Source organism: Monodelphis domestica, chromosome 2 (assembly GCF_027887165.1).
Source record: "Monodelphis domestica isolate mMonDom1 chromosome 2, mMonDom1.pri, whole genome shotgun sequence".
Taxonomy (NCBI): Eukaryota; Metazoa; Chordata; class Mammalia; order Didelphimorphia; family Didelphidae; genus Monodelphis; species Monodelphis domestica.
In genome coordinates, this window is record NC_077228.1 from 374,748,290 (window position 1) to 374,765,958 (window position 17,669).

Below are 17,669 nucleotides of genomic sequence, written 5' to 3' on the forward strand. Positions count from 1 at the left end.
CTCCTCAAAAAAAAAAAATCCAGTCATGGTGATGCATGCCTGTAATTCTAGTTATCAAGGAAGTTGAGGCTGATGGATCTTTTGAATTCAGAAATTCTGAGTTGTAATGCACTAAACCAACCAGATGTTTGCATTAAGTTAAGAATCAATATGGGGAGCATCTAGGTGGCTGAGTGGATTGTGAGAAGGTCTAGATGGAAGACACTTCCTAACTATGTGAACTAGGCAAGTTACTCAACCCTCATTGCCTAGACCTTAGTGTCTTCTGCTTTGGAACACAGTATAGGATCTAAGATGGAAAGTAAGGATTAAAAAAATTAATTAAATAAGCAATATGGTGAGCCCCTAGGAGTGGAAGGTGCAGGGTCACCAGATTGCCTAAGGAGAAATGAATTGACCCATGTTGGAAACTGAGTAGGCCAAAGCTCCCGTGCCAATCAGTGGTAAGCCTATGCCAACGGAGGGGTACTCATAGCTCTGGACTTTCATTCTAGGCTAAATAGGGAAAACCCAGCTTAAAAGAAAATAAAAAGCATGAGAGAAAAATCAAAAGCTAAATTCCTTTAGATATTCTAAAATAGAATTATCTGATTGTCAACTATGAGGGGACAATAAATTTAAATAAAGCTTTGGGTCCATTCCACCTTAGACCATATAGATCCAAACTTGCTTCTTCTCTAAGCAGAAATGAGAAAATTGGTCCAGGTTGAAACCTAGCCTGTCCCAATCAGAAGACAAGTCAAAAGCCAATCAAGCAACCAGATCAAAACTACTTAGCCAAAGGAAGAGGATTTTAAATATGAAATACTGTGACTGCTTCCTGCCCCAGCTCCTTCTGTTCTTCATTTTTTATTTGGTGTTTACCATGTGCCAAGTTTAGTCTCTTGTTTGTTCTTATGCCTCTGAAACTCTTTGGCTAACTTAATATCAGTAATTTTTCCTTGATTTGAACTTATATTTTCTAATATCTCCATTCTATTTCCTCTTCACATTCATTTTTATCAGATTGACTTTCTTTGTCAGGAATTTTCTTAACTAATTTTTAATTAAGGACAAGAATGTCCTTAATTTTGACTGTCCAAAAGGATGACAACTATAGACATAAGTATTAGCCAAAAGAGCCAAATTCTAAAGAAAAAAAAAAGCCTGCTCATTTCAAAGAGGCCCAGGAAAAGAAGGAAAAGCTGAGTCTCATGACTTAAACTCATATCATAGGTGTAATGCTGGCAAAAGTACCAGTTTCTTGACTCTATTAATCATTTTTATTCTTTGTTGACTATTTGAAACTAGTTATTTTTAGGCCATTGAGACTATATATCTTTAAATAAAGATATATCCTTAGTCTCACTTTTTTCCCAATTCATGCCTAAACATTGAATTGAAGATCATCCCAGAGACCCAGGGTTCAGGGCAGATCATCTCGGCTCTTCTCAAGCACTACTTCTTGCTTGTCCCATATTTAGTCATTAGGGGAACAGGAATTATAATCAAGAACCAGGTTTGTTACTAAGAAAGCAAATTGTTTCCTAATGCTATTTGAAATATGGGTCATGCCATCACCTCTCACCCTGCTACTTGAATATAGGCATTATATTGGTTTTGTTTGTTTCTTAAGTTTTTCAATTAATAAAAATCTACTTTCTCTCTTGCCAATGGGAAAAAAAACTAAAAGGAAAATGGAACTCTTATAACAAATATATATATATATATATATATATAGTCAAGAAAAGCAAATTCCTGCATCTGCCATGCCCAAAAATGTATATCTTTTTTTGCATCCTAAGTCCATTCTGCCTCAGTCAAAAGAGATCGGAAATATGATGCATCATCATTCTTCTAGAATCTAGGTGGTTGGCTGGTCAGGTATTGTCTTTTTTATTCTCTCCTACTATACTGCAGGGCAATGTCAGTTGAGCTGAATTGGTATTAATTTTATTATTAATTAAAAATGAATCTGAAATGAGTGATTTTAATACTAAGGAACTTACCCAACCAAGGTGCCCAATTAAGTTGAGCAAGCAAAATATAAAATGTAGAAAATATTTATTTGTTTATTTAGTGTCAGAAGTAGTTGATGACTCAATGGATAGAGAGCTTGGCCTGGAGATAAGAGGTTTGGGGTTCAAATTTGACCTAAGACACTTGCTACTTGTATGACCTTGGGCAGGTCATTTAACCCCTATTGCCTAGCCTTTACCACTCTTATGTCTTGGAACCAATACACAGTATTGAGTCTAAGGTGGAAGGTAAGGGTTTAAAAATAAAAAAAAGAAATAATCACAAACCTTCTTCCTCTGTTTTTGTTATAAAAAACTTAATATGTAGGTATAAATAGAAATATTTTCCTGCTTTTTTCTGTAATACATAAAGGCTCATGAAAGGAAAGGAACCCCAGTATCTACTGACATTGAATAAAGATCTATTGATGATGAATTTTCTGGGTTGCTGAGAGTCAAATTTAACCCTATTCAGAGATCATAGTTATCTTTTCTTTGTTTAGTTTGCAGCAGAACAGGACCAAATTTTTCCAGAATTCAAATATGTATTTACCAGTTTTTTTCATCATTTTTTCCATCAATAATCTATCTGTCACAGATTTAATAGCCGCGTCAGTTGCCTCAGCTTGAGCTTTATCTAAGTAGTTTTTTTGGGCTTCTTGGACATGTGGTTCCATAATTTCTACATAGTCAAGAACCTGGAGAGAATATTTGAGAAAAGAAGCAGAAATTTAGTATTATCAATATTACCATGTAATATATGGGAGTTTAATTCCAAAAATATATCAATAGTGATAACTAGCCCTTTGGAGTAGGAATCTTGTCCCCTCACTCAAGTCTTCTTGCAGGATAGCATTTTCCCTAGTGAAAGTCATGGTAGGAAGCCAAGGAGGTATTTAGTCTGTAACTGTCATGATCCAAGTCATGATTAAATGAGATAATATGTGTAAAGTGCCTGGCACTATATAAGTGCTCCTTCCTTCTTTCCACAAAAGTTACTGCTACGATGAGTTTGCAATATGTTGGATTGTAAGAGGTGTGAAGATTTGATTTGGCTCTCCCCTTATTGTAACAATGAAGGTACTTAGCTCTTCCTTTATTGTGAAGATTAAATTGTAATCCCCTGTCTATTTTTAGATTTTAATCCCCAAAGGGTAAATCCAGTATTTAAAATAGATCTACCCATTTTAACCACAAAAAGGTATGAACTAACTACAAAAGGTGTGAACTAACCACAAAAAGGTATGAACACCCACTTCATACATTGAGTGGGAGGTCTGTGACCCATGTGTGAAAGAGTGGACAGTCCTGGAGAGGAGTGTCTGCTGTGATTGGTAGACATAAAAATTAGGGGAGGTGACACAAGAGAAAAAGGTCTTTAAATAGTGGAAACAGAGACACTCAGAGATCGAGCAGTCACTTGGAGTTGGACTGGAAGACAGTCACTCGGACTTGGAGTGAAGATAGTCACTCAGAGCTGGAGGGAAGACAGACATTTGAGGAGAGACTGGAAGACAGACACTCAGACTTGGAGTGAAGACATTTGGCTGTGGAACTGGACCTCTAGAGAAGCTCTTGCAGGAGCTCAGACTGCTTTCCTTTTAGATGGACATCAAGGTGAGTGTAAAGGTTGACTTCTTTCCTTGCCCTTTCTGGAGGTGTGAACTTCTGAGAAAGGCCCATTGTCTTGATATTTCTTTCCCCTGACTAGTGCCTTAGAAACTCTAACTGGTTCAGAGGAAGCCAGAGCTTTCTCTGTCTCTTCCATTTTCTCTCTTCCTTAATATCTCCCCTCTATTGTGAAATAAATTACTACTAAATTCCATTTACTTGAGTTAATTCATTTTGGGATTTAGAAATTAAATCTCTGGTGACCACCAAATGAAATATTCAGTTCAACGATAAATCAAACAGTGGGAAAGAGTTTGAGGAATTGGTACAGGATGGTCCATCTATCATCATGAAAACATTTCCATGATCAAAGAAGGTCTATGGTTCAAAATTGGTCAATCAGTTGCTTCTTCAATCAGGTTATAGTATAGCATCTCCAGCCTCCATACATTTGCGAAGGCATAGCATTTCCTTCTCTCTGCCTTTTTCAAATTTTAGCTTCCTTTAAGGCTCAGCTCAGGTACAGTTCTGGGAAAGACTAGCTGATTTCTCTCATTGTTAATTTTTTTTCTCCTACCTAAAATTATCCTGTATGTACTTAACTGTTTATATGTATATATACTCTCCAGTAAATTGCAGGTCCTTCAAGGACAGGACCACTTCTCATTTTTGTCTTTGTATCCCTGGCATTTAGTATAATTTCTGGTATACAGGTGGTACTTAATAAATCCTTTTAAAACTGAATATTCTAGAGAAAAGTTAGGAAGCTCAAAAGTTAGGAAGCCCAAAGGTCAAGAGGTCCAGAGCTCAACACAGAGCAAAAAAAAAGTGATCCTCTGCAAGCTATGGCTCAACAATAATGAACTGGGGTGACTCTGTCAGGGAGCCCAAATAAAATAAGCCTAAATGGGAAGTGGATAAAAATCCAGAGGAAGATGAAACATCAGGTTGCAGGCAAGAGATGAACTGCAGACTGATGACTATCTATATAAAAACCTTCTCACAGCTGTAGTGAACCTCCTTTGGTATTTATGGTCATTGATAGGCACTGACCAGTACTGAAACGTACTTTCTCCACAGTAATGAGGAAGCTTATCTGCCAAACACATCATAATGACAAAGATCAACAGATAGAATCTGCAAATTGATGACCTTTAGAAGAGAACACTTTTGGGACTTGCCTTATCATCATTTAACCATGAATCAATTAATTAATAAATAAACATTTATTAAGAACCAGAGATACACTAGTACTAGTCACTGTAGATAGAAGGACAAAAATGAGACAGACCCTGAATTCAAGGAATTTCATTCTTTAAGAGAACACAATACATACACAATAAAGTCAATATGAAATATAAGGACAGTGACCGGACTTAGGATTTCATTGATAGAGGGATCTCTGAGGGGAGAAAATTCCCTCTAGCAATACAGGCTAGCCTTTTTTTCTGTATCTTAAGTGAATTAGAGTTTCCTAGAGGAGTAGAGGTTATGTGGATCTCCCAAGATCACACAAGCAGTATTTTTGAGTGGGAACCTGAATCCCGGTCTTCCTAGCTTTAAGGTCTGTCCTCTATCTATTATGCCATGCTGCATGGTTAAGGTATTGGGTCAGAAATCCAATAGAAGAAAAAGAGGGTGGGGGGAAGCAATGAAAAGGTAAAAGAAGAAAAGGAAAAAGAAAAAAAGGGGGTGGGGTAGGCAGCTAAGTAGCACAGTGGATAGAATGCTAGGCCTGGAATTGGGAGGACTTGGGTTTAAATCTGTCCTTGGGCAAATCACTTAACCCCAATTGCCTAGCCCTGACCCCTCTTCTGCCTTGGAACTGATATTAGGAATTGATTCTAAGGCAGAAGGTAAGGGTTTAAAAAAAAAAAGAAAAAGAAAGAAAGGTAGCCTACAACTAGATTATGAAGGGTCAAATTGAGTAGGAGAATGTCATGGTCAAGTACACACTTTAGCAAAATCATTTCCACAGCTGGCTATAGAATGAACTGAAGAATGGTAGGGAGATCATCTCCTAGGCTATTGCAATAATCTAGTTCAGGAGTCATGAGGACCAGAACCAAGGTGGTGAGGAATGAGGTTAGAGATTGGAGAGAGGGAAGCGTGGATGTAGGAATGATGAGACTAGGCACCCAATTGGATAAGTGAGATATAGGAGAGTGAAGAATCAAGGAAAATCAAGCACCCATTTAATTGATCCAAGGCAATAAACATGGGTAACTGGAAAGATGGTGGTGCTCTCAATAGAAAAGGAAATTCAGCAAAGGAGTGGGAAGGGGGCAGTGAGAGATAGGGGTATGGATTAATTCAATCAATAGGTAGCTATTGGATGTTTCTTTTGCACCAGATACTTTGGGGAATAAACCCAATATGCAATTAACAAATTAAATCTAACAGTCTAAATATAAAATAAAATGATAAATTATAACTACTTATATGTATATATAGACTGCATTTGTATGTGTGTATATATATGCATACATGCCTTTGCTTTATAATTTTCTGCAATTAATTTACATAGAGTTGTTTTCCCTGAGGATTTTGGTCCATAAATAAAAACTTTACATGGTGGCATTGGCATAGGTGGAAGAAGGTAAGGACGTGGATTTCTCATAAATGCACTGAGTGCCTCTTCAGATGAAAGACAGTACATTCTACCTAGAAAACTTAAAATAAAAGATATTTCAACAAAGAGCAAAAACATAAGAACAAAGTTGAAAATATCATTCAAAAAATGTTGCAAATGTTGTTTACCTGACACTCAAATCTGCCAATCCCATCAAAATGTTACCTTCTTTTAAAGCAACAGGGCAAGCTCTCCCCCATTTGCTTCTGCGCCACCTATATCTGGGTGCAATTAATTTATAAGATGCAAGAGTCCGAAATAATTCCTCCTGTTGGGCAGAAAAATGAAGTTTAAGTTGTGTACATACATATTTACTAAAATTTTAATGGCAATATTCTTCTCTACTTCATTTTTTCATTTGACTGGTTTATTAAACTATTTTATCCCAATTTTTATTTATCAGTTTTTTAAACTGTTCACATTTTATATTTTTCTAAATTGAACATTTTTCTAAGTTCTCTCTGATAACATCCTGAGTACCAACAAAGCACAAATCTCTTTCGTTAGCTGAAGGCAACCAGGATGTTGCAAGACCTCAGCCTTATGTCATTTGAATGGAATAGAGTAGGTTTCAATCAATCAACATTTATTAAATGCGTACTATGTGCTAGATACTATGCTAAGTGCTAGAAATACAAAAAGTAGCAGAAGACTGTTTCTCCTCTCAAAGAGTTTACAGTCTAATGGGGAAGACAATATGCAAAGCAACATATATAGAGGACAGATAGGAAATAATTCATAGAGGGAAGGCATTAGTTTGGAAAAGGCTTCCTGTAAAAGATGGGATTTTAGGGGATTTAAAGGGATCTAGGTAGGTCAATAGTCAGAGCAGAGGAGGGAGAACATTCTAGGCATGGGGGGACAAGTCTGAGAAAATTCACAAATCTGAGAAATGGAGTTTCTTGTTCATGAACCAGCCAGAAGGCCAGTGTCACTGAATCAAAGTGTACAAGGCACACAGAGTAAAGTGTAAGAATTGGAGGATAGAAATGGGCTAGGAAGTGGAAAAACATTTGTTAAATATATACCATGTGCCATACACTGGGGATACAAATAGAAAAAGTAAAACATCGTCAGCTCTTAGGGAACTAACATTCTAATTAGAGGAGACATAAAGGAAACTTTGGCTTCATGGGAGATGGAAGACCCAGTAGTACTTAGGTCCACTAGGCAAAGAGGCAGATCAGATGTAAGGCCCTGTAAGGGAGTAATAAATGGCAAGGCAATCTCTGGCTGCTGACTGCTTGAAAGGAATAGTGCAATGATGAGACATTAGAGGAGGACTTCTCTCAGCAGAAATTATGACATGCATTTGAACCCGTAGGTCTATCTTAGATAGACATTATAGATGGTCAGTGATCTAGGTTCAGAAATGAATGGAAAGAGAATGTTGGGATGGATTACATTTGTAAACTAAACAGCATTTGCCATGATTTCAAGATGCTCCTTGTCATAAAATCTCAACTCCTCAGGAGTCTCTCTTAGGGATGTTATATGCCAGTAAATGAAAATTTCAAGTGGCTCAAAAGTTAAAGTATAAGAGTAAAGGTATTAAACTCATAGCATAGCCTGTCAAAAGATTAAAATGTAATTGGGAATTTTTTTAAAACTCAGTATAGGAATTAAGATGGATGAGTAACTAAACTAGAGCAGCAGCACCATTTCACCATGAAAATTCTCTCCAACCAAGATTAAAATATCACCACAAAATGAATACAGGAGTAAAAGAACCAATAATGAAACAGAGTGAAACAACTTTTTAAGAAAAGAAAAACCCCAAAAGAAGGCAGAGACCATCTGGAGGAACTGAGGTGAGAGGGGAGCAGAAGTAGCAAGAGGCATAGTAGTTAGTGAAGAGCAAGCCAAGAGCAAACCACAACTGCTACACCCCTTCCCCACATCTGCAGTCACAGATTTGAAACTTAAACTCTAACAGTGAGACTTTGAGAGCCTGCTTGGACAAATAGTGGTCTAAGGCAACCCATATCCCTTGAAATTTCAAACCTGTGGATAAATCCAGAATCCCAGCCCAGGAAAATCTGGGCTGAAGGGAACTGATTCCTGTGGGTCCAGAGTGAATCCAGGAATCTCAGTGTGGATTTGGGATGAAGATATCCATGGTTTGGAGTGAAGACACAGTTCTCAGGGAGAGCCCACCACCCAGATCTTTTTACCTAAAACTAAAGGTGGAACTCCAGGATAGGGCAATCAAGGGTGTGCCTGATTTAATTGAGAACACTTTGAAAGCAAAAAATAAATGTGAGCCTAAGCCTGGGGCTAGAATTTGATCAGTCCCTGACCTGATCAAATTCAGACCGAGATCAAAAGCTTACACCCAAGCCTGAGGAAAGTCTTGGAGCTATCAGCATCTCAAAGGTCAATGAAATCAGCAGGAGGAGGGGGCTCTCAGAGCTCTTGTCCCTCAGACCATCTGGTAAACTAGCAACAACCCATAAAATAAGCTGAAAATAGCATCAAGGAAGAACTGAAGTTTAAAAGGATACCCTAACTTCCCAGAAAACAAAGCCTACTATAATTAGACAGAAAAAAAGAGCAAACCAAAAAAAAGCACCTAACTCTACAGAATTTTTATGGAGACAAAGAACATGGTATAGACACAGAAGGAGGCAGCAAAAGCAAAGGAAAGACACACAAAGTCCAAAAGAAAAATATGGATTGGACCCAGAGTCTGGAAGAGCTCAAAAAAGACTTCAAAAACCATTTGAGAGAGGCAGAGGAAATGTGGGGAAGAAAAATGAAAGTGAAACAAGAAGAGATGAAAGTGATGCAAGGAGAAAGGAAAGTGATGCAAGAAGAAATGGGTCAATTGAAAAAGGTGAACCAAAAACTGACAGAGGAAAATCAGGCCTTAAAAATATGAATTGACAATTTACAAATTATGATTTCATGAGAAATAAAGAAACAATAAAGCAGAACCAAAGGAATGAAAAAAAAAACAGAGGAAAACATGAACTATCTTATTGAAAAAAACAACTGACATAGAAAATAGATGTAGGAGAGACAATTTGAGAATTATTGGACTACCTGAAGGTCTTCATCACTACATGATGAAGAAAAAACCTTGGATATCATATTACAAGAAATTATGAACGATAATTGCCCAGAGATCCTCAAAAAAGAAAAGAAAATGGAAGTTGAAAGAATTCACAGGTCACTTCCAGAAAGAAATCCTCATCTGACAGCTTCCAGGAATGTAATAGCTAAATTCAAGTCAAGGAAAAAATACTTCAAGCAGCCAAAAAAAAAACATTCAAATACCTTGGAGCTACAATCAGTATCACACAAGACCTAGAGGCTTCTGTATTAAAGGAACCAAAGGCATGGGATATGATATTCAGGAAGGCAAAAGATTTGAGTTTACAACCCAGAGTCACATATCTAGCAAAACTGAGTATATTATTTCAGGGGGCAAAATGGTCATTTAATGAGATAGAAGATTTCCAAGGATTCCTAAAGAATAAGACGGACCTAAGCAAAAAAAAAAAATTGAAGTCCAAATATGAGACACAAGAGAACCTCAAAAAGATAAATAAGAAAGAGAAAATTTAAGGGACTCATTAAGGTCAAAATGTTTATATGTCTACATGGAAAGAGGATTTCTATAATCCTCAAAAATTACTCTTAGTAGTAGATAAGATAAAAGGAATTTATTCAGAAAGAGGGTGGAAAGTAAGCTGGTTATGATGACATGATGATATACGATATATATGTAAACATGATGATATGGAATGATAGGTATGTATGATATGATATGTATGAATATGGTTGGTCATATTCATACATACAAATCAATCAAGGGCTGAAAGTGAGGGTTGCACTGAGATAAAAGGGAAAGGAGAGATAGAATGGGGTAAATTATATAACATAAAGTGGTGTGAAAAATCAATACAAAAAGGTGAGGATAAGGGTGGTGAAGGGCAATGCTTAAACTTGACTCTCATTGTAATTGTCTCAGAGAGGGAAAAATGAGTATGCTCAGTGGCATTCTATCTATGAATTCTATCACCCTACAGAGAAGTAGAAGAGGAACAAGATAAGGAAAGGGAGAGGCAACTGAAGGAAGGGGGAAAGGGAGGTGACAAAAAGCAAAACACTGGTAATGAGGAACAGAGTGAAAAGGAATAAAGCAGGATTTAAAGAGGATAATACTATACAGTTATACACAGTTAGTAATCATAACACTGAATGTGAATGGGATGAACTCACCCATAAAATGGAAGCAGATGGCAGAGTGGATTAAAAACCAGAATCCTACTATATGCTGTTTATAAGAAACATATTTGAGGCAGGGTGACACACACAGATTCAAGGTAAAAGGCTGGAGCAGAATTTATTATGCATCATCTAAAGTAAAAAAAGCAGGAGTAGCAATCATGATATCAGACAAAGCCAAAGTAGAAATTGATCTGATTAAAAGAGATAGGGAAGGAAATTATATTTTTAAAAGGTACTATAAACAATGAAATAATATCATTAACATTAATGCACCAAATGGTATAGCATCTAGATTTCTAAAGGAAAAATTAAAGGAACTCAAGGAGGAAATAAATAGCAAGACCATACAAGTGGGGGAATCTCAACCTTCCCCTTTCAGAACTAGATAAATCAAACAAAAAATAAATAAGAAAGAAGGGAAGTAAATGAAATGCTAGAAAAATTAGAGTTAATAGATATGTGGAGAAAACTGAACAGGGATAAAAAGAAATATACCTTCTCAGTAGTACAGGGTACATGTATAAAGATCAACCATGTACAAGGGCATAGAAATATTGCAAACAAATTCAGAAAAACAGAAATAATAAATGCTACTTTTCCAGATCATGATGCAATAATAATTATAATTAACAAGGGTCCATGGAAAGACAAATTTAAAATTAGTTGGAAATCTAATTCTCCAAAACTAGTGGGTCAAAGAAGAAATCATAGAAACAATTATAGACTTCATTAAAGAGAATGACAATGAGGAGACATTATATCAAAACCCGTGGGATACAGCCAAAGCAGTACTCAGGGGAAAATGTATATTGCTGAGTGTCTATACCAACAAAATAGAGAAGGAGAAGAGTAATGAATTGGGCTTGTAAGTTAAAATATTAGAAAAAGAACAAATTAAAAACCTCCAGATGAAAACTAAATTGGAAATCCTGAAAACTAAAGGAGAAATTAATAAAATTGAAACTAAAAGAACTACTGAACTAATAAATAAGTCTAGGAGCTGGTACTCTGAAAAAACAAATAAAACAGATAAAGTACTGGTTAAAAAAAAGAAAATCAAATTAACAGTATCAAGGATGAACAGGGTGATCTCACCTCTAATGAAGAGGAAATTAAAGGAATTATTAAGAACTATTTTGCTCAATTACCTGACAATAAATATTACAATCTAGGTGAAATGGGTAAATATTTACAAAAATATAAATTGCCTAGATTAACAAAAGAAGAAAAAGAATACTTAAAATAATCCCTTCTCACAAAAAGGAATTGAAAAATCCATTAAGGAACTTCCTAAGAAAAATCCCCAGGTCCACATAGATTCACAAATGAAATCTATCAAACATATAAAGAACAACTAATCCCAATACAATACAGATTATATGACAAAATAAGCAAAGGAGGAGTTTTACCAGATTCCTTTTATGACACAAATATGGTAATGATTCCAAAGCCAGGTAGATCAAAAACAGAGAAAGAAAACTACAGACCAATCTCCTTAATGAACATAGATGCAAAAATCTTAAGTAGAATACTAGCAAAAAGACTCTAGCAAGTGATCACGAGGCTTATTCACTATAATCAGGTTGTATTTTTACCAGGAATGCAAGGATGATTTAATATTAGGAAAACCATTCACACAATTGACTATATCAATAATCAAACCATTAGAAATCACATATTTATCTCAATAGATGTAGGAAAAAGCCTTTGACAAAATACAACACTAATTCCTATTGAAAACAGTAGAAAGTATAGGAATAGAAGGGCCATTTCTCAAAATAATAAATGGTATATATATAAAACTATCAGCAAGTATCATCTGCAATGGGGACAACTTAGAAGCCTTCCTAGAAAGATCAGGAGTGAAGCAAGGATGCTCATTATCACCTCTATTATTTAATATTGTTCTGGAAATGCTAGTAATAGCAATTAGAGAAGAAAAAGAAATTGAAGGAATTAAAGTAGGCAATGAGGAAACTAAACTCTCACTTTTTGCAGATGATATGATGGTATAGTTAAAGAATCGCAGAAAATCAACTAAAAGGCTAGTGGAAGTAATTAACAACTTTAGCAAAGTTGTAGGGTATAAGATAAACCCACATAAATCATTAGCATTTCTATATATTTCCAACAAAATGCAGCAGCAGGAGTTAGAAAGAGAAATTCCATTTAAAATCACTTTAGATAATATAAAATATTTAGGAATCTATCTGCCAAGACAAACACAGGAATGATATGAACACAACTATAAAACACTTTTCACACAATCAAAACTAGATCTAAACAATTGGAAAAACATTTATTGCTCCTGGGTAGGATGAGCTAATATAATAAAAATGACAATCCTACCCAAGTTAATCTACTATTCAGTGGCATACCTATCAAACTACCAAAAAAACTTTTTTATAGAATTAGAAAAAAATATAACAAATTTCATCTGGAAGAACAAAACATCAAGAGTATCAAGGGAAATAATGGGAAAAAAAGTGAAGGATAGGGGCCTAGCAGTACCAGATCTTAAACAGTATCATAAAGCAGTGGTCATCAAAACAATATGGTACTGGCTAAGACACAGAAGAGTGGATCAATGGAATAGTCTAGGGGTAAATAACCTCGGCAAGCTAGTGTTTGATAAAATCAAAGAGCCCAGCTTTTGGGACAAGAACTCACTATTTGAAAAATTGGAAAACAGTATGAGAAAAATTAGGTTTAGATCAACATCTTACACTCTATACTAAGATAAATTCAAAATGAATAAATCACTTAAATATAAAGAGTGAAATCATGAATAAATTAGATGAACATAGAATAGTATATCTGTCAGATCTATGGGAAAGGAAGGACCAAGCAAGAGATGGAGAACATTGAAAAATGTAAAATGAATGACTTTGACTATATCAAATTAAAAAGGTTTTATACAAACAAAACCACTGGAACCAAAATGAGAAGGAAAGCAACAAACTGGAAGAACATTTTTATAACAAAATTCTCTGACAAAGGTTTAATTTCCCAAATATATAAGGAACTAAGCCAATTTTACAAAAAAAAATCAAGTCATTCCCCAATCGACAAATGGTCAAGGGACATAACAATTTTCACATTAAGAAATCAAAATTATCAATAATTACATGAAAAAGTGTTCTAAATCCCTCCTGATTAGAGAAATGCAAATTAAAACAACTCTAAGGTACCACCTTACACCTAACTGACTGGTCAATATGGCAGCAAAGGAAAGTGATAAACTTTGGAAGGGATGTGGCAAAATTGGGACACTAGTATACTGCTGGTGGAGTTGTAAATTGGTCCAACCATTTTGGAGAGCAATTTGGAGTTATGCCCAAAGGGCTATAAAAGAATGCACACCTTTTGATCCAGTAATACCAATACAAGGTCCATAACCAAAGAGAAAAAAAAATGGAAAAGGGCCTGTGTTTACAAAAATATTTCTAGCAAAGGGCTTTAAAAGACTGCCTGCCCTTTGATCCAGTCACACCACTGCTGACTTTGTACACCAAAGAGATAATAGAGATAATAAGGAAAAAGACTTGTACAAAAATATTCATAGCAGTGTGCTCTTTATGGTGGCAAAACATTGGAAATTGAGGAGGTGTCCATCAATTGGAGAATGGTTGAACAAGTTGTGGTATCTGGAATATTATTGTGCTGAAAGGAATGATGAACTGGAGGAATTCAATGTGAACTGGTATGACCTCCAGAATTGATGCAGAGTGAAAGGCGCAGAACCAGGAGAACACTGTACACAAAAACTGAAAAATGGTGGCACAATTGAATGTAAAGAACTTTTCTACTAGCAGCAATGCAATGGCACAGGACAATCCAGAGGAACTTAGGAGAAAGAACGCTATCCACATCCAGAGAAAGAACGGTGGGAGCAGAAATGCAGAAGAACACATATGATTGATCACATAGTTTGATATGGATATGATTAGGTTTTGGTGTTGAAAGATCACTCTCCTGCAAATATGAATAACATGGAAATAGGTTTTGAAACAATGATACATGTATAACTCGGTTGCATTGCTTATCAGGGGAGAGGAAAGAGCAGAGGAGTGGGGAATCATGAATCAGGTAACCATGGGAAAATATTCTAAATTTTTAAAAAAGGGAAAAGCCTCATAATATAACAGTTTGTTGTTATTTAGTCACTTCAGTTGTGTCTGACTCTTCATGATCCCATTTGGAATTTTCTTAGCAAAGATACTGGAGTGGCTTGCCATTTCTTTCTCCAGGTGAACTTACAGATGAGGAAACTGAGGCCAACAAGGTTGTTAAGTGTCTTGTCCAGGGTCACACAGCTAATAAGTATCTAAGGTTGGATTTCAACATGGGTCTACCCAACTACTATCTATTGAGCCACCTCACTGCCCATAAACCAACAGAGATCATATGAATTTATGGTTTTCTAAGTCAATATGCTGCCCAGTTTGATCCCACTGATGAAAGGTACATGGTAAGTGTAAATGGATTATGGTATATTATGTTTGATGACTTTGGTATTTAGAAAATGGCACAAGATTTATAAAGCAGAATAGGCTGAGATACAAAATATCAGGCAATTGTATTCAACTAAATACCTTCTTATAGGATCATAGGATTAGGGCTAAGAGAGACCTCAGAGGCCAATCTAGTCCAGCGGTCTAGTCACACAGGGAGTCAACATTAAAGGCAAGATTTGAACCCAGATACTTTAAAGTCAGAGATTTTTTTTATACTTCCTCAAAAACTAAACCATCATATTAATCAAGTTGTACTCTGCTGTTCAGATTGAGCTGAGCAAGCTGATCTCCTCTTCTGAGAAAAGAACAAAAGAGTCTTGTAAAGAAAAAAAAATCCTACATAAATCCCCAGCAACTAAGTCCCTAATGAAGTAACAGAGCATGGTCAGTAATACTGATTATTATTATTATAATATAAGCTATTAAATTATTATTAATAATAATAATCTATTATAACTTGTCATTGGAATGGGTCATGAAAAATTCTGATGAGAATGACGAAAAAGGACCTGAGGTTCTCATTTCCAGCAAGTTTGGAGAACAAGGCAAATTTTTCAGTGATATGATTGGAGTGCACAAAGTTTGTCTGTCACAGCCATGGGCGTGTCACAAGCTGTTCTGCTTTTGAAGATGGGATAAAAGGTTCAAAGGAGGAGGAGAAGAGAACAACTTATTAAGTGTCTACTATATGCCAGGCACTCTCTGCTAAGCACTTTATAGATATCTAATTTGATCCTCACAACAATCCTAGGATGTATGGCTTTTCTTATACCCATTTTACAGGTTATGAAACATAGGCTCTGTGTCTTGTCCAGGGACACACCACTAGTAAGTATCTGAGGTCAATCTCCCTGACTTTAGGTCTAGCATTCTAGCCACTATATCATTTCCTTGCTTTTCCACTATACAGGTTTTCAAGGAAAATGTAATGTCATTTGCAAAGAGATAGGAAAAGGGTTTTAGCATTTAAAAAAAAAAGAAAGAAAGAAAATCTATTGAGGTAGGCAGAAGGAAATTTGAAGTATTTCAGGAGGTTGCAGATAGAAGAACATGACGAAGAAGAGGAAGGAAGAAAAGAAGCTGAATGTTATGATGGAAATACACTATTTGCCTTCCAAAAGAAAATGATGGAGGCAGGCAAGTGGCTCAATGGACTAAGAGCCAGGCCTATAGAAAAGAGATCCTGGGTTCAAATCTGGCCTCAGACATTTCCTACCTGTGAGGCTATGGGCAAGTCACTTACTACACTCTTCTGTCTCAGAATACTTAGTTGATTCTAAGACCGAAGTTAAGGGTTTTGTTTGTTTGTTTTTTATTTAAGTTAATTTATTTAGTCAATTTAAAACATTATTCCTTGGTTACAAGACTTATATTATTTTCCTCCCTCCCCTTTCCTCACCCTTCCTGCAGTTGATATGCAATTTCACTGGGTATTACATGTGTTCTTGATCAACACCTATTTCCATGTTGTTGGTGTTTGCACTAGGATGTTCCTTTAGAGTCTATATCCCCAACCATATCCCCTGGACCCATGTAATCAAGCAGTTGTTTTTCTTCTGTGTTTCTACTCCCACAGTTTTTCCTCTGAATGTGGATAGTGTTTTTTCTTGAAGATCACTCCAAGTTGTTTGGGTCACTGCATTGCCACTAATGGAGAAATCCATTACATTCAATTGTACCACAGTGTATCAGTCTCTGTGTACAATGTTCTCTTGGTTCTGCTCCTTTCGCTCTGCATCACTTCCTGGAGGTTGTTCCAGTCTCCATGGAATTCCTCCTCTTTATTATTCCTTTTAGCACAATAGTATTCCATCACCAACATATACCACAATTTGTTCAGCCATTTCCCAATTGAAGGGCATCAAAGGTTGTTTTTTTTTTTAAGAGATAATGATGCAGAATCATAAATACTGTCAACAAATAAATTATTCAGTAAGTTTCAGAGCATGAAAAAGACAGGTAGTAAAAATTGGTGACTCCCTAATAAATTGTACTAAAGCAGCTACCTTTCAACAAGACATTTAATAGAGAAATCTGTTGTCTTTCCAAGTAATTTTTATGGGATATGACAAAGAACATACCAAGACTTTTGAAACCTCACAGCTACTAATTACTTTTGGTGACTATTTTGGGACATACAATATTGCTGGAAGGAAATGAGAAAACATTGCAAAGGACTAGGAAAGTGAGTAAGAAACCGAAGATTTGGTATAGATAAAAATGGCATTTTCCACCCTTTTGCTAATTAAAAGTCAGAACTTTGGAAGGAAAGGCAAATTTGGGAAGCAATCAACTGGTGTAAAAAGCATAGAAAAACAATTTCTGAATCATTTAAAATATTAGTAATGGCACCAGAGATGGAAAGGGTTAGTAAAAATATCATTGTCTGTAGTTTTAATTTAATTAAAAATGAACTTTGAACCAAAAAAGGAAGAAGCATGGAGAAAACTGACTATGCATTGTTAACAAACTAGATACTATTGAGAGTAGCTATAGTTTGGGAAAATAGCAGTAGTAATTCATAAAAAAATAAAATCTGAGAATGGAGAGTGATAAAATCCATGAACTTAGATGTCTATATATTAAATTCACAATGTATGAATAATAAGCAATGTGAATTAACTTGCCTAAGATGACACAGATGACTTGTTCAGAAGGTACGACGGGGTAAGACTC

At 35.8% G+C, this 17,669-nt stretch overlaps 1 protein-coding gene across 3 annotated transcripts in view; it reads right to left on the reverse strand.

Moving 5' to 3' along the window:
* AK9 (adenylate kinase 9) overlaps positions 1-17,669 on the reverse strand; it is a 163,224-nt gene that overhangs the window by 108,701 nt on the left and 36,854 nt on the right. For 2 of the 3 annotated variants that reach the window (XM_007484428.3, XM_056818661.1), the window contains 3 exons: positions 6,369-6,508; positions 6,100-6,280; positions 2,551-2,695 (listed from right to left, as the gene is read on the reverse strand). In XM_007484428.3, coding sequence (XP_007484490.2) covers positions 2,551-2,695; positions 6,100-6,280; positions 6,369-6,508 — 466 coding nt within the window. Of the gene's footprint in view, positions 1-2,550; positions 2,696-6,099; positions 6,281-6,368; positions 6,509-10,467; positions 10,579-17,669 lie in introns of those variants that run through there. The other variant, XM_056818662.1, reaches the window with a different exon arrangement.